Below are 26,754 nucleotides of genomic sequence, written 5' to 3'. Positions count from 1 at the left end.
TATTTTTTTTTTCGTGACTTAAATATGTTTTCATTGCTCATATAGTCTATTGTTTGATTTTCTCCAAGGATAGTTTTCCGCCTAGGTTCGCTAAAAATTTCTAGATGCTGAACGATTTGTGTCTCTGTGTTGATCAATAAAAACAGAACTTTGTCATTGCCTCCTTTAAACTTCAGGTTAAATGGGGTTTACATGCCTTTTATACACAAGAATCATATTAAACTGCGATTTAAGTCCTGGAGAGTTCTGTACTTCAGTCTCTCGTTATCTTGCCATTTGTATTCTTCTTGTATTGTTTGTATTCTTCATTGTCAATTGATACATAATCTCATTCAAAGGAAGCAAACATAACTTAAGCACAAAAAGTATCTACAGGGTTAAAATTAAGGGCTTTAAGGGGAAGTTTGGGGGCTAAACATAAACGATACTCAGATATCCTATGAGAAAAGGACCTAAAAGTGGGCAATTTTTCCATTGCTCACAGATAGGTTTTGCGTTAGAAAAAATGGTGGGTGTTTTTATGAAGAAAAACTGAAAAACTAGAGTAGCAAGATTCAATAACTTGCTAGAGCAGCAAGATTAAAGAAACAGAAATACTTTCAATAAAAGTGTCGCTTATGAAGAAAAATGGGATCAAAATGAAGTAAAACGTAAAAAGACACTGAAATCATTTCAATAGAAATATCTCTTAACTAAAGAAAACCTTATCAAACTTTTCGATCCAAATAGACGTTTTCCCACCATAAGCCCCTATTGGACTTGGAATCTATTAGCGGTTAAGTAGTTAGGTAAATCAAATATAGTATGGGTTGCGAAGCAATCAAAACAGCGTATCAGCAAAATCCTAAGAACGACTTGGGGTCATTTTTAAACCCTCTGGGAGTGTTGAAGGGGGGAATTGAATCTGGAGCTTCTTTTCAATAGGAAGGGGTTAATTTTTTTCCAGTCTGCACTGTAAAGTTTTTCTGGCAATATAAAGCCTGTGGGACGGGATTATGTTCCCGGTGAATTTGTGACGTAAATGGAAAAACACTGTGTACTGAATTTATCAAAATAAATTATCTGTATTATCTTAGCTTCTGTTCAGAGAATCGTTTTAGCTTTCAGGGGGGTACTTAGGGGTCAAGTGGACCTTAGAATTTTGAGTTGAGGGAGGACGCAGAGGCAAATTAATAGTTGCTCCATGTATCCAGATTATCAAAACGAGTTAAGTTAAGACTTTCGGTGTGTTGGGGGGAGGGGCAGTTGATAGGGGTAAGGGGAATTCAAATTTTTTGTTTAAAGGGAAAAGATAGTAGGAGGGGCAGGAAATCTATGTCTCTTACCTGGTTAGAAGTGTTTTCGCACTACTGTCACGGAGAAACTTAATATATGTTTATAGTGAGGCAGTGAGGAAAATCTAAAAAACAGTTTTATGTACCCAGGTTATCAAAAAAGCATATCAGCAATATCCTGGGTATAACTTCGGTGGTATATATACCACCGAAAATATTCGATGGTATATATACCACCGAAAATATTCGGTGGTATATGTGGTAGACATTCCTTTACAGGAATGCTGTGGAGAAATGAACCGTTAATTCTGATTGCTGGTGGGGCAGAGGGGAAACTTTATGTATCTAGGTAATCAAAATAGCATATCTGCACTCCAAGTCCAGAAGTAAGCATCAATAAAATATTATTGCAGAAAACTGTGACTTATGAAACGTTTTGACTGAATATTTAGGTTTGGGCAAAAGGTTAAACACCATTCCAACATTTTAGTTCTTAAGTACAAAATTTACCAAAATTCCTGCAGTTAACCAACAATAAAACTTTTTCAATTAAGATTAATAGGAATTATTTTTAAAACAAATCCGAAAAAAAAGGATTACAAAAGAAAGTACGGAGCCATATTAAAACGAGCAGAAACGAAGTCATACGATGACATAATTTTTGGATGTAATGTCTGATTAATCTAAAATTATTCCTATTATCTGTTTCGAGATTTTTTTTTTTTTTTTTTAATCTAGTTCTAGTTAAATAAGGAATTACTTTTGGATTCTAGGAATTTGGAAAAAAGTGGAAATTTAAGATTGCGAGTTTGTTTTATATAAGTCCACTTTTATTCATGTGTTTCTGGCTTACTTCAAAGTAAATTTTTTTCCTTTGGCTGTTAAATTAGTCTTCATTTTTTTTAAATCTTGATTATCATGTAGACCTTTACAGAACCCGCTGCTGCTTCACGGGTTTTACAATGTTTTTTTTTGTATAGTTTAAATTTAAAATAAAGTTTAATATTTTAAATTAAAATTAAATTCTAAAACAGAAATTACCGTTAAAGAATAAATGAAACTTAAAACAGACAGAAATCAAAATAATCACATCTAACATAAAGACAACATATTTTGCTATGGATTAAATTTAAATATTAAATTTAAAAAAAAGACATGTTTGTTCGACTGAGATTAATAAGCAGCATTAAAACCTAAAACAAACAAATTCCGTATACGAGTTGGGCTTCCCCCTCTTCACGCCCCCTCCCCCGCTCTTTACACTAATTTTCTATAGTGCTTTCAAAATGCCTTTCATTCCCATTTAACGGTTCTTTTGTTTGAACTGTCGTTTTTAAAGAATTGGGCCAAAAAGTAAAACCTTAGCGTAAAGAGCAGGGGCATTGTGGATGGGACAGCCCCTCTCATATACAGAATAATTTCTGTTCATTTTAACTTGTAATGTTGCTTCTCATTTTCAGCTGAAAAAACTTCTTTTTTATTTAGTTTTTCATCGTTTTTCAAATCATCCCCAGGCCTAACCAGATATTATGTGGGTCTTCGGATTTATTATTTTATCTTAAGAGACAAAAAGTTTTTCTTTAGTAAGATTATACCTATCATCTTGCAGAACCTATGTTTATGCTTCATTGTAATGAAGGGAGTGTGGGGATTAATTTTTACTTTCTGCCTCCTCAGACCATGTTCTGTATTTACTTGAATGCTCACAGAAAGTTAAAACATTTGGTTGTAAAACTTTGCCTTTTGGGGCATCAGGCATCTCCCCTTGCCATACCTTACCCTCCGACTCTCCTCCATAATAACTGACGGGAAAGTATGCTTAAGTGTGCAGAATTTTATCAAACATAATCTCAATCAACTTGGTTAAATCAGGCTTTAAAATACGTATCTATATTACTGTTGATTTTTCAGGAACTAGGTGACTCTTCAGGAACGAATTTACCTCCCCGTTTCTTTACTACCTGTGAAACTGGGCGATTTAAATTGTCTGGACGATTTAAATCGTCTGGCTATCTCAAAATTTTCAGTTGACAACAACCTGGCTGTCTTTATGCCAAAATTGTAGTTCGATGCTGTAAAAGCACTTTTGTAGTTTGCAGAATCATTTTTTTTGGTTTCTTGAAAAGATGATTATAATTTTGAATTTCCAGTGGAGTGAGCCCTCTTCCAATTTTCTAGGACTATTGGCTCGATATAATCACCCCGAGACAATTTTTTTTTAATAAATACAAATCAGTGATCTTGCTTATCGAAAAAATAATGCAAGATTCCGCCTTTGTGTAGATGGGGACCTGATGCCTCTACAACAGGATTCTGTGACATTTAAGTAAGGGAAATGTTTCCGTTTAAGATAACTTAAAACAAAGCTCCTTGCAGCACTTGCCAATCCCGCCTCCCACAAGAAATTTCCTGGATGGGCTTATGATACCCCGCCTCGACTTTTCCACCTGTGTGCCGGTTGGTATGTGAATTTAATATTTTATGCTATATAGAAAAAAATTGTCGCAGTGGGAGGGCAGTAATACCCCCTAGAACCAATGATGAAGGTTCAGAACTAAAACATTCCTGGGAACCAAAAGGTACTATGCATCAGCTTCTACCTTCCCCTCCCTCCTAGAAAATGACCAATATCTACGTAATAGCTGAAGCTTACTTGTACATCACTGGGTACACTTTTATGAATCATGAAGCAAATCAGACCAGTCAGATGAAGCTTTAAAATACGTGATAGAAACACTATTCTGTAATAAGAAGGGAGATATCATCCCTTAGCACCATTATTCCGGCTTAGCCTAATTGAAGGGAAAGGAGAGATTAATTCCTATCCACTTAACGCACCCATTTCTATGTTTATCTGAAGGTTGATGTTGCACAATTATAGTTACACAATTTTTTCATCGTAATGTGCTCTTTAAGGTATCTGGCACCTTTTCAACTCCACATTGGCCCGCCGCCCCTCCTTCATAATAGCCAATGCACAATTACACATTACTGAACACAATTCCTCGAAAAATTGAATAGACTTAGCTCAATCTTGCTCCTTTTTGCAGCGAGTCTCAACAGAAGTAATTCAATAATTCATTCATTTCAATAATTCAGTCAGTCTTGAGACTGCATTTATTTATTTTTTTTATTTTTTTTTTTGCACCGAAGCGGAACTTGGCTATTTTATTTTAGTGGGTCAGGAAAGCTCGTTATTCCACCGGATCTTGAGGTTGTTTTGCGTCGAGTGAAGTCTTTGCTTATTTTAGCACCGTGTCAGGATTTCGATGTTTTTGTTCCGAGCCAGGAATTGTCTCCCAAATTACGGAATGACTTGATGCAAAAGCAAGCTAATTCTGGATCAATGCAAAAAATAGCTAATTTGTAACTATTCTCAAATACGTGCTAAGTCCAATGTGCGCACATGTGCAAAAACTAGGTAACTACTAGCTCGGTGAAAAAACGAGATGAGTACTAGCTTTCAAGTTTTGGTTATACGGTATGAATAAGAGCTAAGATTGGGCTCAATGCAAGAACAAAGCAAGTTTTTATCCAACCTTTGGACCGACTCGCGCACACACGAGATAAGTCTGACTTGATTCAAACAAGAGGTAGGCCGGGACTGATTCAGAACAATAACATTGTAAGTCCTGATTCGATGTAAAGACGGGCATTGCTGCAGGCATGATGAGTCCGAAAACGAACTAAACTCTTACTCAGGTCAAAAAAGAGTAAACTCGGCGCTAAAATAAAGTACGTCCTAGATGTAGAATTTCGCTGACATGGATGAAGTGAGCCAGGTCCTAACGAAGGCGGAAAAAATAACGAGCTAGGCCTAATTTTATATGCAAAGAGTTTTATTTTACTACATCAAGGGGCTGAAACAGAAAATGATGAATAAGAGATACTTCGCTCATTATTAGGTCAACACTACTGCTTTGTTGACTATATTTGGATAAATTGAAAGAAGTTAGACTATTAATTTAAATTTCATTCAGCTAAAGTCAAACTAATTTTAAACTTATTTTTAATCCTTCTTGCTCTGTTGGGATACAGTTTACTGTCAGTATTACTAGTGTTTGTAATTGCTGTTAACCAATTCTAAAGTGGTCAGTGATTCCTTTCTACCCGGTTAAATATTTTCTTTCGTTGGTACCTAACTCTTATTAAAAATAAAAATTAAAAAAACGGGTTTTCTCAACTGAAAAAGAAGCAACATAAAACCAAAAACGAACAGAAATTATTGCGTGTATGAGGGCGGTTGCTCTTCCTCAACACCTTGCTCTTTACGCTATAGTTTTTTAGTAACGTTAGAAAAGCTTTTTATTGTTCTAATTAAACGAACATAGTGTTTCATGAGTCGTTCTCAAAGAATTGGGACATAATCCGAACTTTAGCGTAAAGAGCGAGGTGTTAACGCATCCGTGGTGTTTCTTCTGGCAAAAAATACTAAATTCTACATTTTTGCAGATAGGAACTTAAAACCTCTACTTTATGGTTCTCTGATACGCTGAATCTGATGCAGTGATCTTTATTCTATGACTTTTAGGTGTTATTTCCTTTTTTCTTCGAAAATAAGACAAATTTTCCTAGGCCCACAACCTTTGATAGGTACGACTAAATATATAAATACATATATTTGAAATCAGCATAAAAATTCGTTCTTTTGATATATCTATTGGTATCAAAATACCATTTTTTAGAGTTTTGGTTACTATTTAGCCGGGTCGTTCCTTGCGTACAGTTCGTTACTATGAACTATTTGAATAGTTATGCATTTATAAACCGTACGAAGTGACTTGTACGAAAAACTCTAAAATAGTTATAACTTTTTATACAAGAAACACCACGTAGGAATGACTTTATGATGAAGTAATTTGTTTGCTGTTATAGGAGGGTAGTGAAGGGCAACTTTAGTGAGGAGGGAGAAGTCAAAATCTGATTTGTCTCTCAAAATTTTTCGTAGATGTTGCCCAGTATTACTTCTACTCTGTGTATCAATTCCGCGTTTCTTTTGAAGAGTGTTGAAAATAAAAATTAAACACTTTTCCGTGTCAGTATTGATGCCAAGTTCTTCATAACTTTGATCAGCCTTTGAGCTTTATGGTGGCATTTCGATATGTTTACTATTTATGTTATACTTTTTAGTTTACTATATTATATTTAAATTGTATATTATGAATGAAGTCATAAGTAAAAAACGCATAAATGTTTCTAGCCAAAATACATAGCTATTTCACTTTATTATAGAATAGAAATGTGATCTTTCAATCTTTGAAGTAAACATGTCAGCGCTATTATGATTCTTATTTTCATTAAAATATATTTTCTATATGTAATTTATTATCATTATTTTGTTTCACAAATGCATCTAAAATTTGATTCTGTTTTTATTCTAGTTGCTGGATCACATTCTTTTTAATCCTGGACTTTGGATCCATGCTCCTGTAACCGTCCAGCTAAAGTTGTACTCCCATTTAGCCACAGACTTGGTTAATGACAGCCACCTTTATTCGTCTGTTCGTCGAGTCTCCACAGTACTTCAAACGGTTCATACCTTGAAATATTATTATTGGCAGGTTAATCCTAAAGAGCTTAGCGGTATTGTTCCAAAAGGCTTAGGTAACCTATTTTGTTCTCTACTCCTTATAAGCACGTCTGTGTGTGTTTGTGCGTATGTGTGTCTGTGTATTTGTGTGTGCGTCTGTGTCTCTCCGTATGATAGTTTGTATCTCTATGTCTACATATTTCTGTAGGTGTTAGTGACTGTATATTTAAGTGAACATGTCTCTGTGTGTGTGTTTGTGTATGTATTTCTTTGTAAAGCTCTATAAGAGCCGAATTCGCTGTATATGTCAGTAAAAGTTAAGAAAAAAAAATTCAAATCAGTACATTAAGTCAAACATTTAAAATTAAAAAGAAATTAAAAAGGCAAAATCTTCAAAGATAAAGGGCAAATCAGTAAGCTTGACCATTAAATTACAAAAACATTACAATAAATCAAAAATAAAAACGGCAGTAGAGGAAAAGGGGAATTTGGCAAGTACATAATCACAAATTATTATTAAGGTGTTCCAGAATAAAGGAGATAAAACTTTTACGAAACCTCTCTGTAACAGCATGGATCGGAGAGTAAGTTGGGATTGCTAAGGAGGCTGACCGGGGGAGTCGGAGTCTAATGGGATTGTGAAAATCAGGGAGTAAGTCCTCAGTATGGGGATTGGAAAAGATATGTGTCCGTTTGTGTTTGTGTGTGAATGTGTGATTGTCTCTGCGTATCTGTGTGTATGTATTCATTAGCTAGTCTTTCTATCCTGCATTAGTTTGTGAAAAATGTTTTCCAAAAATAAGATTTGCAGAGAAACGTAAGAAGGGAACGTAAAACCTTAATTGACCAGAAATGAAGTCATATTATGAGTCAAACTCAAAATAAAATGAAAATGAATAGTCAAGTTATGTTGTAAATCGAACGGATACTCACAGTGTTGCTGCTCACTCCTTAAAGCCTCTAAAGATTCGAGTGTCATTATGCTCTCATATGGGCTTTACTGAAAATAATTTGTATTCTGAGCTGTGCGTAAGAAAACAAAAATTATAATGCTGGCCAAAGTTTACAACTACAAGCTACTAAAAAAGACTCTGGCTACCGCTCTCTCAGACTTTATAAAAGATCAATGTCTTTTGGGCTCGTTGGAAAGGATATATATTTTGAATGGTGTGTTTTGTTTGTCAAAACATTGACAAATAAAGAAGAAATTCATGAAATATATAATCACGGCTATAGGAAAGAGAAAAATATTTTTTTAGAACAAGTGTATCTGTGACATTTAACTCAATAATGATTTTTCAAATGGACACTTTTTTTCAAAGCTTTTACTTTTATTTCCATTTGTTTCGAAAGTATAAAACTGTGATACCTGAATAAAAATTTGAACCATTGTTTGCAATTTTAAAGTAGTCAATTTTGTTTTTTGAAACAATATTGTGAATTGACTTATCAATAATTGAGTCGCAAATTATATTCCTACATATATGAGAAGAATGTGTTTAGAAAAAAAATATGAAAATTCACGACATATCAATCTAGAAAAACTAGATTAATTGTTTAAAATGTAATAATATTTAAGAGAAAGAATTCCTGGACGTTTGATAAATTTTTGACTTTATAGTGAGTAAAAGAGAAGTAAAAGAAAAAAAGAAGAAAAAGAAGAAGTAAAAGAAGTAAAAAAAGAGTAAAAGAGAAACGGCATAAAATATATAACTCCTTCTTTTGAAAATGAATGTAGCTGTTCGTGGTATCTTTGGGGCGTCAGAGTCTCCCTAGCCTGAGAGTGTTAACGACATTAGTTTGAAGGTGACCAGAAATCTTTTTTTTTTGTCGTTTTTGGGCTCCATTTTCGGGATTCCGCGCCACAACACAATTTTTTTCTAACTAATGTATACCTTGTCCAGGGACTTACAGCTGGAAGTTTAAAACTGACCGGAGAAGGCAAGTTTTTTTAGCCCTTTTATGGACCCCCTCGCCGTCCCTGCAAATAATGGCATTTGTACCAATGACTCTGCATAAATATTTTTATATAGTGAAACTATTTTCAAAAATGACAATTACACAAGTTTGTTCAAGTATTCTAGATTAAAATAAGGAAATATAAAAATGAAGCTGTAGAAGTATCGAAGGCAGGCCCGAGGATCAGCTCAGCCCAAACGATATCAAGCTGCAAAGGCAAAAGTTCCATGCATCGACCAAGAGAAGCAAGGGCCACGAGGGCTGAAGGCCCCTGCTCCGGCCTGTGCTTTTGCATAGATCACAAGGATTGATGCCAAACAACAAAATGTAAAAAAAAATTTGGCTTTCTAGGGCTGTAATGAGATAAAAGTTGAGACAGCTAGGACGTGTTTCACCGATGAATTCGACTTCGTTTAATCCGAACTGTTGCTTGGGCCTTAGGCACTCACCCTGCTTCACTGTATATAACCACAGAGCTTTATAAACATTACCGTTGAATAACGGAAAGGTAATTTAAAATTTAGAATACCTTTGGCTCTCCAAATCATGCCATGTCAAGTTTAAAATTCGAGTTTTGAGCTGTCGCGGTTTGAAGCTATTAGATTACAGGGAAAATTCTTTTACTCTGCACGTTTAAAATTTGTGAATACTGGCAAAAGGGACCTAGTTATTATTCAGTCATCGTCAATTGATACTTCAATATGTTGCATCTAATGCCAAATCCTGAAAATAAACATGCTTTGTAGGAACGACACAGGAATTAATTTTGGGGATTTTGGTGGCAAATTATCTAAACAATTATGAATTACATGAATTAGATTGCGTGATAGTTGAATTTTGTTAGGTAATTGCGTAATTATTTATATGAGCTAATTTTGCTATGTAATTACTTAAATTAAAGTTCCCAGAAGCTAAAAAAAAAAAAATTGGAGTAGAAATGACAAAGATCTTGATATATTGGATAAAAGCACCAAGCCCCTTCCCCCCTCTCCCGCTCTCCCTGTGCTCCTTTTCTGTAGGTTTCCTTGGATGTTAATTGTTTAATATACATTGCGAATCTTTTAGTTTATTTTTGATAGTGTGTTCGTTTTTTCTTATTGTTTATCTGCTATTTTTCAGATGGAACACGTCCAGGAGAACAGGACATACAAACAATACGTGGTTTTATAATTTTGTTTTTGAAACAGTTAATTGTAATCGGTGAAGATTCTAAGGAGGATGAGCTTCAAAGTATCCTGAATTATCTTACAACGGTTTACGAGGTATTGTTTGCTCTAATATAAGTAGTGTTAGACAAATTAGACAGTGTGTCAGCCCATTCGTTTTTCTTTTTTAAGTGACATTAAATATTAATTATTTTACTGGAAAATCAATTCATTAAAAAAATAATGTTTTGCGATATTAAAATGTTTCCAGTATGTAAGTTATGTAATCATTTTAATAATTGACCTGTTTTTCCATAAATTTTTTAATTTCTGTAATAGAATAGGCACCATCTCTTTTTTCCTTCCTTTGGAAGGGGGAACTTGGACGATATTAGTTCCCTCTCCTCCCCTCCGTGTAAATTTTTACATGCTAATGCTCATTTCGAGTTTTTCCCCGAGATGAGCATTTTAAGCTCATTCTGGTTTTCCAAAATCTCCCCCAATAATAAGAGGACCATCTCTTAGCAGTGATTCTATATATCCGATGAAGTAGAATTTTACGAATTGGAAATTATCGAAGATCTCCCCTGCCTCCTCCTTCTCCAGGTTGGATAATAAGACCCTCCTTGGAGAAATTGGAAACTTTTTACCAGAAGAAGTAGGCCAGTTTCAGATGTATCTCTTTGACCTCTGCAGCTGATGAGCAGCTTTGTAATGATTTGCTCAAGCATGACCATACTCTAGCGAAGTTTTCAGCTAACCTTCGATGGGGGGGTAGCAGTATGTTCTTAAAGACTGCGAAGATGATTTTGTTTGGGTTTTGGGCTGATCTCAGAATTTTAGACTAATGGTGCTTTGGAATTACTTTGGTGAAAGTAGGGCCATATCCAAGATTTGTTTTTCCGGGTGGAGGGGTTCTGACATAAAAAAGACCTCCAAAACGCACAAAAAAAAATCTTTTATAAATTTTTGTTACGTTTTTACGAGCCATACAAAGATTTTATGGGGGGGGGGTCAATAACTGGAAATTTGCCTAAAAATTACTCATCAGATCAGAACCATTAAAAGAAACAACTCCAGAAATAAATTTATTAGGAACTTGTAATGCCAGACTTGTGTTGAACCTGGAATTATCTTTTTGAAGACACGAGACTCAAACTTCCTGTATTTAGTCCAAAACTTAACTGGAACACATCTGGTATCTGACTCGTAGGTGTGGGTGGGGGTGGTAGGGGGGTGGGTGTAAAGACTGCTGTCAAATTTCAACTGAATTGGGTGGTAAGAGCCAGCATCTTCAGTGCGCCTTTCAAATCTCCATGCGAAATTCAGTTCCTGGGAGGGGGAAGGGGTTATCTAAGTTCTTGTCATCAGGACATCCACCAGAAGGGGTTGTCAGATCCAGCCAAACATGATGGAAAGTAAGAGTTAGTGTTTTCGTTACGTCAAATGGAGGTCCATAATTAATCCGATTTTTAGGAGGGATATTGAAGTTCTTGCCACCGTGGTATTCGCCAGAACGGGTGGTCAGATTTCCAATCAAATTGCTCTGTAATCACATAAAATCAAAATATAAACTTTTTAATAGAAAATTCTGTAAAAAGGGACTTGCAGGTATATCTTTGTTATTGTTGATATTTTCATCTAAAACTTATTTTGTAGTTGTCTAACTATATATAGTCGTATAGTCGAATAAGCGTCACTCCATGTACATAGTTGCATTTGTTTCTTCGTAACCCTGGCTCATGGGTCATTATTGCTTTTACACGTCATAGGGTCTTCGCGGTGGTGGTATTGTTCGTCTTTGTATGCCCTTAAAACCTTAGATAGGCCTTGCAGACACACTTAATCACTTTCCTACAGCTTCATATTTTTATCTCAATTTATTCAAACTATTTGGATTTTTTGGACGGGTTTTTTCTCTTCTGTCTTTTCGAAGTTTTTGATGATGTTGACAGATTCTTGTAAAGAAGTTAAAGCAGTACTATAATGGAAGAATAAAAAAAGCTGTTAATGACTGTAGTTTTTTGATTGTAGATAATTAAGTTTTTATAGTGTAGGGTTTTCTAGGCTTCCAATGCACTACAATAAGAATTTTGAAGCAAAAGCTTTATATATATATATATTTTTGTTAAGCGAAAAAAAACGTATTGTCAAAAAAATCTCGAAAAGTCTCTATCTCGAAAACTAGTTAGATTGAGGAGATTGAAGTGGATTAATCAACCCAGTGTGTTCAAAATAGGAGGCAAAATTATAAGTCTTAACTTTTCAGAACGTGTCATATAGCGCCTTTTGAAGCACCTCTTTATTATAACAGAGTTATAAGAAATCAGGATAAGCAAAACAAAAATAAGATGCAGGAACCTCTTACGATGGCTTAGTGAAATCTCATCAGGCTATTTACAAGTGTTTTTGTCAGAATTGTATTGGAAAGGGTAACTTATCGTAGCTTACGTTAAAATATTTTTAGCTTGCTGTTAATTTAGAATTAATTAAGCTACCACGAAAACTGGTATGAAGAAAAAGTAGCTAAAGGGCAAGACTAATAATGCAGAAAACGTATTGTTTAAAAGAGGTCACTAAGTTTTCACTAAATTTCAAACGTTGTTCTTGAAACATTCGTAATGTATTCGTGCCCGTATAGTTTGTTTTTTCCTAAAAGGTTGTTCTAATGTCCATGAAATAAACTCTTTTCTCTTACAAGTTCTTTTATGTTTTAATTTATTTGGTATCAAAAAGGAGTTGGACTTTGCACAATTTTGGAAAACTCATTTTAAAAAAAAATATTTTGAAGACACACTACTTACGTGGTATTAAAGCATAAGCTACTTCGGAAACCTCTCTATCATTAAAATGTCAAAGACAATGTAGCTCTTCTATCCTTTGTCCATGAGAACAAGGGTTCGATTCCTGGTGTTGCTGGTTATTTGGTTTGGAATGGAGGTCAGTGGTGAGACTATAAGCTCAGCCAGAGTCAAACCAGCTCCAAATGGACTCCTGGAGAAATGTTGGTTGAGCCCCCAACTACGCATTGCACTCTCGGCCGAAGACAGTGAATCAGGAGATCGGTACCTGCGCTATGCAGACCGTTGGTCAGGATGCTAAAAAGTTAAACGTTTTTTGAGCTTATCTACAAGTTTTCGGTTTTTTTTTTTTTAGGATGATAACCTACTAGACCTTCTACAAATGTTGGTGACCTTGATGAATGAAATCCCCTCGCTTCTTGTGCCGGCATTTGATTCTCGTTTGGGTATCAGAACGGTATTTAAACTTGTCTCTACTCCAAACACAACTATTAGACTTCTTGCCTTGAAACTCTTGGGGTTTTTCCTGGCCAGATCCACTCACAGACGAAAGTATGATGTAATGACACCTCATAATTTATACATGTTATTGGCAGAAAAGATTTTGGTGTATGAAGAGACGTTGACACTACCTACGTATAATGTTTTTTATGAGGTAGGTTTTTTTTTAATATTCTGTTTGAAACGATTACGGAAATATGTCGTCTTTGGGAGAAAACTTTCAAATGATGTAAGTGAAAGTGCTTTTAAATTACAGCAATGTCATGATAAAACACGTGGGATAACGAGAGTAATAATATTTCTTAGAAGAAAGAAAAAAGTTTAAATCCCCCTCCCCTCTCCCAACAAAAGGGTGCTTCTATTGGCTCAAGGAGCGATCCCTGAAAGTATCCAGCTCATCGACCACCAAAGATCAAACACGTCATCCTTTCCCCTTGTAGAATCTATCTATAACAATTGACAATTTGTATAATTTATGGCTATTGCCTCATGGTTTTGTGGTAATTTTCCCCGATGCATATTTATTGGACCTTTAGACTGTTTAGAAAAAAAATAGCCACCTCAACATTTCTGTCGAATATCATAAGAGGTTAGGGAAGCACACGGAAAAATCCGTATGGGAGGGGGGTCTATTTGATCAGCAGTTTCTTTTGACTTTCAAAAATAGCACTAGAACTTCCAATTTTCAATTGAAAATGCCCCTTTCCAAGACTTTACAACAAACTCATTCAAATGATGTGGATAGGAGACAACGAAATAAGGAAAGTTAATACATGTGAGATGTATAGTTCCTTAGTAGAGCAACACCGGAGCGTTGTTTCTCATTGAACCAGTACATTGTGATGTACCTGAGATTACAATAGCTCCTGCGCGATCAGTAATATCATAATATTGTAGCCTTCTGGTCATACCAAGAGATCTGATTGATACTAGCCTTGTAACAGTTGAACTAGTTAGATATACAACTATGAGGGATCGTCTTGATGTTCTGTCTTATTTCTAGATGCTATATCACATAGAGGTTTAAACTATGAAATTTGACTTGTAAATTAGTAAATTGTAAATTAGGTTATAGCTAAACCCAGGTTTAAGATTTTTTTAATCCTTCTCTGGTCTGGGCAGTTCCTACATTCATTATATCTAATTTTATTATCTGTAACTTCGGAAGGCATTCTCAGGGCTGAAATCTATGTGAATTCAGAAAAATAGCCAAAAATCGCTCGAAAATGGCGTTAAATATGAACAGGAAAAATATATTTTTCCTATCGGTAACACTGGTTTTCCTTTAAGTCTAAATTATCGATACTAGTTTAAACGGGTATTTTTGGAGGAAAAGTCTGAAAATACTTTAGGTGTGATAATTCAGTCCAGAGGAGTCATCAGAAGAAACGCCATCTCCTTCTTCAGTTCTAGCAGGGCGCCGGAACATCATATAGATATATTTAAGGGCTCATTTTAAAGGTAATTGCTATATCCAGTACCTTTAATAATTGAACTTTTTTGACAAAAAATGTATCTTCATATACAAGATAATGTCATATTGGGTATGATATAATATTTGACTGAGTGTGCTGCTTGGTTCCCTGAGGTTTGTTCTTTGCCAGATTCAGCTAAGAAAGAGATGATGGACTTTTTCTGTGTGATATGTTATAGGACGCTCTCATATTGGTATACCATATTTGAGTGAATCTGCTCCTTGGCTTCCTGAGGTTTGTTCTTTGCTAGATTCAGCTAAGAAGAAGACGATGGATTTTTCCTGTGTGATATGTTATAAGATGGTCTCCTATAAAGAACCAGTTAAAAAGTCAAGGTATGCCAAGAGGACGACCCAAAAAAAACGCAAGTTCACAATTTTTGAAAATGAATAGCCGTTAGAAGATCCTCTGGACGCTCACATATCAAGAACAGTCCAAAATTGAGATATGCACTCAAAAAATGTAAGTTCACAATTGTTGAAAATGAATCACCGTTAGATGATCCTTTGAAAGGAACATCCGTTTCTTTATCGGATATTTGAATCACTTCAGGCTGCATAAAAAGTTATTTTCCTGTTGTATGCCAGGCGAAAATACTGGAAAAGAATTGCAAAATTGATAAATATTAATTTTCTAGTTATAATTGTATTAATTTTGTTATTACAATGTTTAATTATAGCAGTGAACTTAAATAAGTTTCTTTTTTCCAAACAAAACGTACATAAAATGACCAGCCTGTGGTTTCTCAAAGTGACTCCCCTCTCCCTGCACCTACTATCATAATTTGGTGAGATCCCTTGCTGCAAATTTTGGCAGAAGTAGAGGTGAAAGTTTTGCTGAAAGATCTGCAGTACACTCTTTACTATCTCGCTGCTAGTGACGCAACTATGATGGGAGGCTGTAAACTTCCAGTTTAGAGTTTTCAATGACGGTGATTTCAGTGATGTTATTTTTTTTTTTCCTAGCTGTCTCTATTGTGGCAATGGCGCAAAAAGTATAATTTTTGGTGACCAATGGCCCTTAGCGAAAATTTTATCACAAACCGAAGTAGCTATGAAAACTATGTATGTATGAGTATTGTCTTTTAAGTGAGCCCTTAAATGTCTCTGTAAGATCTTCCAACTATCAAGTAGTACTGTCGAAAAAAAAGGAGAAGACACATCAATGCTACCCCATGCAAAAATGACATTTTCCTTGTTATTACAGGTTGGGAGGGGGGCTTTAAACATTCATTTAGAGCATTTTCAACTTCTTCAGTTTCAATGGTGTACTTTTGTTCCATTTTCACTTCATGCTTGAAGCATTCCAGGCCCTTTTTCGAAATTTGCAAAAATTTCCTTACATTATTACAAATTTTATTCAACAGGAAAAGTTTTACAGGAAAATAAAACTTTTCCTGTTGAATCTGAACTTATTATTGTTTCCGGGTCACCATCTATCGGGAAATTAAAGGAAAAAAAGTAAATGATGCGGCATTAGACTCTGAAGTTCCGAACCGGCGGTGCTGATCTCCGTCTCAAGGTCCTTCAGCCAGGAAGTGCAATGGGGGGACGGGAGTTTTCCGCAGTAGACATTTTCCTCGTAAATGCGTTTTTAAACCTTCAGTAGCAATGGACCATGGTTTGCTCTTTGCTAGATTATAGCTATTGCTACAACCATGAATTAGCAGAATAGCCGTCTTTATAGGGTCTTCCCTGTGGAAAAATTCTTTACGGGCTTTTTTCAAGTCTCTCCACTTTTGGCTCTCGCTTTGTGTAATATCGAAGTTATTGTAAGTCGAGTTTCTTGATTTTTTTTTTTTTTTATTTTGGTAAGGTCTTTTAATTGTTTTTTTTTTTTAAGTTTATAAATAATCTCACGGATCCAAGAACCTTCTATTTTTTTCTGTTATCTCTGATTAGTTTAAATGCTTCTTCAGTATTCGCACCGATAAAGTATAGTGCCAGTTATTTTAATGCTCTGCTAATTATCAATAAATAAAAAAATATATAGAGTAGTGTATTTAAACAAAATCTAATGTACTGTGGTGGCGAAGGTACCGTAAACAAAAAATAAAACTATCCTTCTTGTTCTAAGGCATTGGGCAGTGCGGGATCGCTTTTGATTTTTCGTTTATATTATGAAAATAGACGCTTATCTAACATTTTTTCGTCGAGTTTTATTCATTTTAATATATGTTTCCTTCTTAATTGTAGAACCCGTGTTACCCGAGTTTTCGTCAATCCGAGGCATTCTGTCCACATTGCCTCAGATAAATGCAGCTCTACTGTATATATGTTCACATTGTTGGTGACAACATTGTTGTCAGCATGCCACCTACTATTGTATTCCATTTTTATGTTCTTTTAGATTCTGATAGAACAAATTAGGCAAGATTTATTGTATGCTCGGCATCCAGAGCCTGACCATCAAACTCGAATGGAGAATCCTATGATATTAAAGGTAGTTGCAACCTTAATAAGGCAGTCAAAACCGTCCCAAGAGCTTCTTGAAGTGAAACGAATTTTTCTCTCCGATTTGGCCATGCTATGCACAAATAACAGAGATAATAGAAGAACAGTGTTGCAGATGTCTGTTTGGCAGGTAAGCAGGCTTTTTTGCCATCTTTACTTTATATTCGGTTCTTTATGTGGCAAGTGACGAAACCAAATAGTTTTTATTCTTAGATGCCCAGGTTTTTATATAATTCATCATCGTTCCTTGAAGCTCTCCTTGGGGTGAGAGGGAGAGGATCGCCAGCCGATCATTTGGCGACTAGAAATTCCCCTTCTTGTTTTGCATGTATGTAGGATATTTTGTTCTTTTGAACGCAGAGCTGGTTGGTCAGCTATTGCCTAAACTCGACCGGCTTGCTCAGGCCGTGCCGATGGCTCTTGCATAACTCATGCTGATATTCGGGCCTTTCGGCTATGGCAGGTGAACATTGCCTCGTTCAGACTGATTATTGACGTAACAAGAAATATCTGCCACTAACAACAACGCTTATTGATATCTGCAGACCTGCGTATCTACAAACTTGACTAAATTATAATATTTTTCTTGTTTTTTAAATAAACTTTCACTCTTGTAGATCATTATTAAAATGTTTATTTTACTCAGGGAACAAATTTAAACTGTTTATGGCTCTTAGATGGAGCATTAAAACCTCTGCTTTAAGCCCCTTGAAGTCTAATCCTTGTTTGCAGAAATTTAAGCAACTTAGTAACGAGCGAATCATTTTAATTGTGTTGCGAGAGCAACACTTTGGTTTTGTCGTGTTTTTTTTTTTTTTTTGTTCCTAGCACCCCGATTTCAGCTTATTCCTAGAAAGTGGTAAGGGTCTAACCTCTGCGGTTTTTACGGAAAGTGTGGACCTTAGGCCGGATTGATGAATATGACTTTACATTTTGGAAAGCTTCGTAGAACTCTTGCCTGGGGCCAAAAAGGATGGTTTTTGCTTGTCCTTGAGCCAGAGCCTATAGTGTGTGAAGTGAAGAGGAGTTGTATAGCCTATGTCAGAGAGGACTATCTGAAGTTATGCGGCCAAGCTTTCGTTTCATCAAACCATGTTTCTGCTTTCAAGTGGAAAGCTCCGTTCTAGCAGGCAAGCAGGCAGGCACCAGTTTCAAATTGAAGATGGACTAAAATCTATAAGTGTTAAATATATGCGACAGTTACCCTGCCCCACAGCCAATATATCTTCTTTGAGTGATAAATAGAAAAATTTAGAGAAGCAAAAAAGCGGCATTTTCCCACGGGTCCGAAAGTGCTGCCGTGATTTCGGCTGAGTTTATCATTCGGTTTTTCACACTTGGGATTGCGGTAGAGAAATGGTATCAGATGTGCCTCTTAAACTTTAAAAGTTCTCTCATTGCTAAAGAAATTAGAGTTTATCCTTTGCTCCTTTCTAAGTGATGATGTTAGAAAGTTGGCCTATGGCAAAAAAGTCAACTTTTGAACTAAGACAGATAGATTTTTTTTTCGACGGCAGTTTATAGCTTTTGATGAGCTGATCAAAGTATATGTCATCCATTTTTTTATACAAAAATTCCTTCATGAGATATACCAGTTTGAAAGTTTAAAGGGGTTGACAACTTCAGTAGTAAGGTACAAACTGAAACCAAAAATAGGCTGATACCAATTGTGAGACATATAGGGGAGTTGTAAGCAACAGTCGGCTGTTAGCTCATAATCATCCTCGGCAATGAGGGGTTCGCAACTCTTACTAGTTGGTGTACCTATTTTTTGTTTCCGTTGTATTTGATGGTAAGACCAATTTGGTTCCAGTGGTAAGACATGTAGGGGACTTGTAAGTAATAATCGGCTGTAAGGCTACAATCATCTTTAGCAATGAGGAGTTTGCAACTTTTGCGAGTTGGTGTACCTAGTATGTATTTTAGCATCCTTACAGATTAACAACTTCAGCGTTTAGTCGCAGCGAGGAAACAAAACCAAACTGTTGCTCTCGCAACACTTTACTCGGCGAAGCCGAGCAAAGGTTGCCACAACACCTCACGTTGCCCATGCAACGTAGATCTAGTTAAAATTGCATGCCAGTTTCCTCCGTTTTTATGGAATATTGCTAATTTCCTCTTGCTAATAACTTTTCTACTGATAACTTCAAACTTAATACGTTTCACATGTCTAGTGTCAGTATGTAAAAATTTAGATTTTTTTATGTACTTTGTTTTCACATGTTGTTTTTTTTTTAGTTTTGTTTACGGTAAATAACTTGTTTACTGTTCATACTATGAATGGTCTACTTAACCAATATTAAAGGGGAAAAACATTGCAATGCATTTCGATTAATTGATAGTTCTTCCGGGTTTTGTTTCTTTTGGTGGGTTGTTTTGGGCTGAATAAGCTCTTCCTAGCTATGTTATTTATCTCAAGTTGCCTCCCTATCTCAGCATAATATTTTCAAGCTTGAAAATGTAACAAGTTGAAGGTGGTATGCTTGAGATTACTCGTACAGGATGTCGATTCATGTTGATAGTGGAAGAAAAAATTGGAAATATTAAAGGGGTATGCCACAGTAAGAGTCCTTCGACACATAATAATTTCCTAAATTTAAGTGTTAGCATTTCCGTGTCCCTGTTTGATTGTAGTTCCAAGTGGAGCCGGCTCAAGTTAGCTATTTTTGTTTTATCACTGCGAAACTGGAAGACTCTAACCAACTTTTTTCTATGGCTGTTGTCCTTTTTGTTGTATTTTCGAAGAAATCTGACAAATTTTTACTTCCCTTGATCTTGTCTGCTGTTAATCAGGGCAACACAAGCGTTGCTCTGAGCCTTCATTGTATTATAATACATTTTTGCATATATATTTTTTTTGCCACTCGCATGGAAGGGATGGATACAGAAGCTTTGGAAGGGGGCTTATCTGATTAGATAATATGAAAAAAAACTTCGTTTTCTTAAAGAGTTAAAGAGGCTGCGTCCCAAAGTCGAACCTTATAACGTACAGGAATTTACTTAAAAACGTACGCCCCCCAACCCCCCCCCCTTTAAAAGACTATTGTACAGGTTTTTTGTTGTGGGGGGACTTCATTGTTACTAATTACTAGTTTCGGCGCAATGGTTCTCCTGTCCTCTTGTGTAATGGAATAACTTCGAAAAATGTTAATTTTTCGAAGTTATTCCATTATTCATTCATTTCAATTTTTTGTTAATTAAAAGAGGGCCTTTCCGAAGCCAAGAGCGGGGGGCTAGGGGGGCGGCAGCCCCCCACAACAAAAAACCTGTACAAAAGAGTCTTTTAAAGGGGGGTTTTGGGGGCGGCAGCCCCCCAACTGCCTCTCCTAATTCCTGTACGTTTTAAGGTTCGACTTTGGGACGCAGCCTCTTTAACTCTTTAAGAAAACGAAGTTTTTTTCATATTATTTCTGTACGTTTTTCTACAATACATGGCGGATGTAATTTAATAATAATTTTCCATATTTATTTTCTCGCTTTCTGTATCAATAAATTCAAACTGACAAAATTATCTAATTTTGATAATTTTAATAGTTTAGCAGCTTAATTAAAAATTTAGCAGCTAGTGGTTTTTACCCACCCGCCTCCGGTTTATGGGCCCAGCGCGCTTCCGCTGCGCCAAGCTGCTGTTATGCTTGTTATCAAACAAGTTATTACAATAGAAAATTTTACCAACGGCTTCAATTATGAAATCAATTTAAATGGTTCTTTTAACTTGCTTCCATCAAGCCTTACCCCCGCTTCAGTATAAATTCTTGTGAACATTCCAGTATGTAATTCTGATCACACGTTTCCATGTTTATTTTCTCCCTTTCTGTATCAATAAATTCAAACTGACAAAATTACCTAATTTTACAAATTTTAAAAAGTTAGCAGCTACCGGTTTCGATCCACCGACCTCTGGGTTATGGGCCCACCACGCTTCCGCTGCGCCAAGGTGCTGTTAGTGTAAGAATTTTTCAAACAAGTGATGTTATTACAAGAGAAAATTTTACCTTCAATGGGGAAATGGGTTTTTCTAAGCTAGAAAATCGGGGGTTAAGATTTTCCGACGAAACTTTCCAGGAAAATTACTCGGAGAATTCCGCGTCGGTTGAGTCTTCGTACACCCAGATCCGATGTCGGCTGTGACCTGTAGGCGTGCCAGAAAGAAAAACAAAAGGAGAATATGAACATTAAGTGGCTATGCGTGGTTTCTGGAAAACAGGGAAGGAGCTATCGGATCGAGCTGAAATTTCGCGGATAAGCTCCTGGGCCCTAGGGGACCTTAACTTGTGAATTTCAGCCCTATCGGACAACGTTAAAGGGAGAGTGGGGTTGGGTGGTCGAAACTTTCGGCCAGATTTTCCCCGTGAAGGAAAAGTCGGAGGGGGATGAAATTTGGCAGCTTTCTTAGTTGGAGCTCGGGCTACAAAATGCATCCCTCCCCATCCCTCTGCGACCACTGGAACCGAAGATCGTTTAACATTGTCGTGGTTCGCCTCTTTAAAGAGGCACGAGTGTGCCTCCTTGAAAACTAAAATTCTATAGCACACTTCAAGGATTGGAGGGAAACCAGCCGCCCTCCTGTGCCCTTTTCTTCTACCTGGTCTCCTATAACTTCATATGATATTTCATGAAACAGGGCCTAAAAATTTCTGTTCTGGGCGGCTTGAAACGTAACACCGTAAGTACCTGCCTAAGTAAACCCTGATGTACAAGAAAAGCTTTCGTTAAAGGGCACGAGCCTCCTTATAATTGTGACTCTAAAAGGGGCCAAAAAAGCTATCTGTGATTGCCGTGAAATTTTATGGGGTCGTTGTTTTAACCAAGGGAAACATATTTTTGTTTGAGGGGAAAGGGTGTTGAGGGCCATGCAATGGGCTAAAAACGGTGCTGTCCCTAATCAGCTTGAAACTTGCAGCTGTAAGTCCCCACGCCAAGAGAACCCTAACATGAAAAAAGGCTTGAGTCCAAAAGTCAAAAATCTTTTTTTTTTCTACTCAGCTCAAAACTTGTATCCTTAGCTCCTTGGGTGACGAGGACTCTGATGCAAAAAAAAAATATTGGATCCCTGAAAAACGGTCGACAAACTCATTTCTTTATGAACAAACTTAAATTAAAGCTGGAAGGCCCTGAGCCATGTGGACCCTGATATTTTATACAAATTTTGATTTGGTTTCTCGCCATACCACCAGACATAGTATTTTAGGTACACGGTCTGATATGACTTATTGGTGTGTGTGTGTGTAACTTAACCTTCGTGTAACTCAACCCCAAATGACTGAATCCCTGTAACTGAACCATTGTGTAACTGAACCCCCGTGTAACTGAACCCTCGTGCAACTGAACCCCCGTGCAACTCAGTTTAATTGAAATCACTTGTAACTGCACCTTCGTGCAACTCACTTCCTTTTCTCAGTTTTGCAGTATTCTACAAATATGAGGCAATATCATAGGATAAAACACAAGTTAAAATCTTAACATGTTCTAACTTGTTGCATTTGTTTGTTTTTTAAAGTCATTTATTTAAAAAACTTTTTCCAAAAAATAAATTTTTCAAAGAAAAGTAAAGAACTCCATCAAACCAAAAATGAGCAAGTAAGTCAAATAAACTTTCGAGTGTAAAATAACCACAAATCACTATCAATAAATAAATGAAACCCAAAACGAACAGAAATTACACTAAATAACCGAGTCAAACTCAAAACGAGCAGAAATCAACATGAGTAGAGCTGACACCCCCATGCCTTCTGAAGACCAGGACTTAATTTTTACTTTACTGCAAACAAAATACATTTGAAATATTTTCACTTTTTTAACTTTAATAAATAAACAATTATTAAGACTTTAAGGAATAAATATCAGTAAGATGTATATTAAACTGTCAATCCCAATCCATTTTTTTTTTTTTTTTTTTTTTTTTTTCAGTAAATTGCAATTTGTGTACCGGTCTTCGGAAGGCATTGAAGAAAGATCTTTCCAATTAATTTACAGAAAGCGCACGTGTTGTATTAACTAAAAAGTTTTACTTTAAATTTTATTTTTAATTAATTGTAAAAATAAGTTTTTAAAATAATTGTAAAGAGCCATATTAAACTTAAAACTCAGAAATACATTCCTATAATAATTCAAACTCAAAATGACTAGACATTACTACTGAAAAATAAATGAATCCCGAACGAACAGGAATTAAAATAACCGATCATAGAAAATATGGGGGTTTTGGGGAAAACAGAAAAAATGGGGCTATGGAGGGGAGTGTCATCCCTGGAAGAGCAATTATTTGACTTTTTCCCTATTTTTTAACAAGGTGGCTGTACCAATGTGGTTAATTTTAAAAAAGCGCACATAATGTATTAACTGCACTACAGTCCAGTTTTACACGGGGTTTAGTTAAATTTTTTAGTTACACGGGGGCTTAGTTGCACAAAGGTTTAGTTGCGCGGGTGTTCAGTTGCAATAGAACCGACTTAATAAGTGCTTTTGTGTTGCTTTGCTCAGATTTTAAGGGGAAGCTATGCAATTCTCCATTATTGAAAAGTAGCACTAGTCAGGTTTTAGTAATCTGAATTTACTAAAAATGTAAAGCTGATCTTACTTCTAGCTCCCAGTCTTAAATTTTGCCTATTGAAGAAAATCCAAATGAAAAAGTACTTGAAATAAAATTTTTATTTAAAGAAAACAATATAATGTATGAAGAAAAACATTTGAAACTAACTTCGGAAATATCGATTCGCGACGCTCGCAAATAGGATATTCCCTGATAGGCTTGAAACTTACTGGAACAGGTAGATGTCGATGAAGCAAAGTGAGATGAAGCAATCGATATGTTACACCTGATGGTTTTTTTTTTGGGGGGGGGGCTTAAAGAGGGTATGCGCATAAAGACAAAAGTACGTCAATGAAGAGGAAAACTCCGAAACCATTTTTTGTATTAATTCTTGACGCCAAAATTATCCAAAATCGACGTGCATATTTTCTTTTGTGTCTGATCGCCTTGTAACTTAAAAAAAAGCGAAGAGGAATATTTTGAAAAAAAATAGATTGTATTGTCACACATCAAAATATAATAAACTTTTTTTTTCTTCCATTGGCATGAAATTTTCATTGTTAAATAGTCTAGGCCAAAGGATCCGTTACAAGGTTAACGAATGTTGGAAGAAAAATTCGGTTGTATCGATTCTTAGAGCGAAAAACTCTTCGTTTTTTTTTTCAGTGATCCGCTTGAAAATTTCAGTGCACGTTAACACGGAAAAGGGAGCTTCTATTCAGATAATAAAGATTAAGGGAAAAGATCTGGTTCTGTTGAATCGTTAGGGTCATTTGTTTCTTCTTTTTTGTATAATCTCTCTCCTTTCTGTCATTGGTGCCAACATCTTTAAATTTCGAAATTAATAACTGTATCTGTGTACCACATACGTTTAAAATAAACAAATTTTTAAATCTGTACCTATCAATCAGTCCTAAGTTTGAACAGTTAAATACAATACTGATATTTTTCTGTATTACCCTATTAATGAAATGAATAATTTTTATTACGTTTGCAAAGCCGATAACTTCAAAAACCATTATGGATGTAGTTTCGCTCTTTACTAGACTCGAGCCTCATACTTGAGGGAACCGGAAAACTTAGAAAATACTTAAAGCGGTGAGATCGGGATGAAACTGGATGGGAAGAATAGAAACCTGTCTAAGATACGTGACAGACATAACCGGACCGGATCTGCTCTCTTTGGTGGAATTGGGGGGGGGGGGGGGGCAATTTTGAAAATTGAGGTATTTGTAACTTACGAGAGGGTGACTAGATCTTAATGAAATTTGATATTTAGAAGGATCTTGTGCTTTAAAGTTCTAATTTTAGATTCCGACCGGATCCTGTGACATTGGGGGAGTTGAAGGGGGAAACCGGAATTCTTGGAAAACGTGAGAATTGGGGTATTTTTACGAATAGATGATAAGATCTTAATGAAATTTGATTTTTAGAGGGGATTCATGTCTCAGAGCTCTTATTTCAAATCTCGACCAGATCTTTTGACATTGGGGGGAGTTGGAGGGGGAAATCTTGGAACAACACTTGGAGTGGAGGAATCGGGATGAAGCTTGGTGGATAGAATAAGCAAATGTCCTTGATACGTGATCGACGGAACCGTACTGGATTCGCTCTCTTAGGGGGAGTTGGGGGGAGGGGTTCTGTGATTTGGCGAGTTTGGTGCTTCTGGACGTGCTAGTACGATGAAAATTGGTAGACGTGTCAGGGAGCTGCACAAATTGACTTGATAAAGTCGTTTTCCCAGATTCGACCATCTGGGGGGCTAAAGGGAGAGGAAAAATTAGAAAAAATTAGGTATTTATAACTTACGAGTGGGTGATCGGATCTTAATGAATTTTGATATTTAGAAGGACATCGTGACTCAGAGCTCTTATTTTAATCCTGACCGGCATTAAGCCTCTTATTTTCCTTTTTAAATCAATCTATTGATTCATAGAATTTTGTTAGAGCTCATACCATTTGATCTCTTGGCTCTTAGCTCTTCTCGCCTCGTCACAAGTGCCATATGAGCTCTTAGCTCGTGTTTTCTTTCTGTTCTACCCATTTTGATATAAACCATTAAATTCAAGCTTGTGTCTTTTTGCTTGTAAAGGTGTCTATTTGTTATATTTTTTTGGCTTCTTAGTGTTTGTTTGTGTTTGTTCTTCTATATGTGTATGTGTCTGTTTTTGTCTGCATGTATGTGTGTCTTTGTTTTCTCTCTGCGTTTGTGTTTACATTCATTTGTTTATATATGTATTTGTGCGTTTGTGCTTTTTTACATATGTGTGGCTCTGTATATCTCTGTTTTTTATTGGCATCGTTTGGGGAGGAATAAGGGGGCAGTTTTCTTCCAATAATTTGGAGAAAAAGTTATTATATAGACCGTGCCTCTTGACTCTCCATGGACTCCTCCCCCTCAATAAAAATGCTGGAGTTACGCCCGTGGTGTTTGTGTGTGTTTTTGTCTCTATGTGTATTTCTGTATCTCTGCAATTGTGTAGGTGTGTATATGTATACATGTTTTGTCCCCTGAATAAATTATTCATGTTATGAAAGATACCAAAACTAGGGAAGCAAAGCATTATAGAATATGCAGTTTTTTTCGGTCCTGTAATATTCTCCTGTCACCGCGTCATTCAGTGGGTTGTGTTTACCGTCGGCAGCTGAGACGTATTTATCTTGAGACTCGTTTCTTTTATACTATTTGATTCGGTATAATTTGTTTTCTCTATATTTCTCTCGGTTATATTTTATGCTGTATTTGTGTTTGAAACCCAAACCAAATTAGTTTTACTATACCTTCATTTATTGCGTGCTGGAATGCTGTAAAAACCCAGTCTAAAGATTACATATTGGCAAAAAATAACTTTCTACTCCAATCTTGTATTTCGCCAGACATTCTCCGACTCCAATCTTGCCTTTCATCGGGAATTGATGAAAATGAACGTCCGAGAGGATTTTTATTATCCAGTCTGTTACAGGAGCAAAAATTTCGTACTGCTTATTATAAACAGGTAAGTAACCACAAATTTATTCAAGGAGGGAAAGGGGATCAACCATGGTGAATTTTTTAGTAAAGAAATATTTGAAAATATGTCTATA

At 36.0% G+C, this 26,754-nt stretch overlaps 1 protein-coding gene across 8 annotated transcripts in view; it reads left to right on the top strand.

Moving 5' to 3' along the window:
* LOC136025077 (neurobeachin-like) overlaps positions 1–26,754 on the top strand; it is a 271,780-nt gene that overhangs the window by 150,904 nt on the left and 94,122 nt on the right. For all 8 annotated transcript variants that reach the window (XM_065700792.1, XM_065700791.1, XM_065700790.1 and 5 more), the window contains 4 exons: positions 6,656–6,878; positions 9,883–10,025; positions 13,065–13,364; positions 17,035–17,268. In XM_065700792.1, the coding sequence (XP_065556864.1) occupies positions 6,656–6,878; positions 9,883–10,025; positions 13,065–13,364; positions 17,035–17,268 (900 nt within the window). The remainder of the gene's footprint in view (positions 1–6,655; positions 6,879–9,882; positions 10,026–13,064; positions 13,365–17,034; positions 17,269–26,754) is intronic.

The sequence above is a fragment of the Artemia franciscana genome, chromosome 3 (genome assembly GCF_032884065.1).
Source record: "Artemia franciscana chromosome 3, ASM3288406v1, whole genome shotgun sequence".
In the NCBI taxonomy this organism is placed as follows: Eukaryota; Metazoa; Arthropoda; class Branchiopoda; order Anostraca; family Artemiidae; genus Artemia; species Artemia franciscana.
Note: the sequence above shows the minus strand (reverse complement) of the source record. Positions and strands in the feature narration are given on the sequence as shown.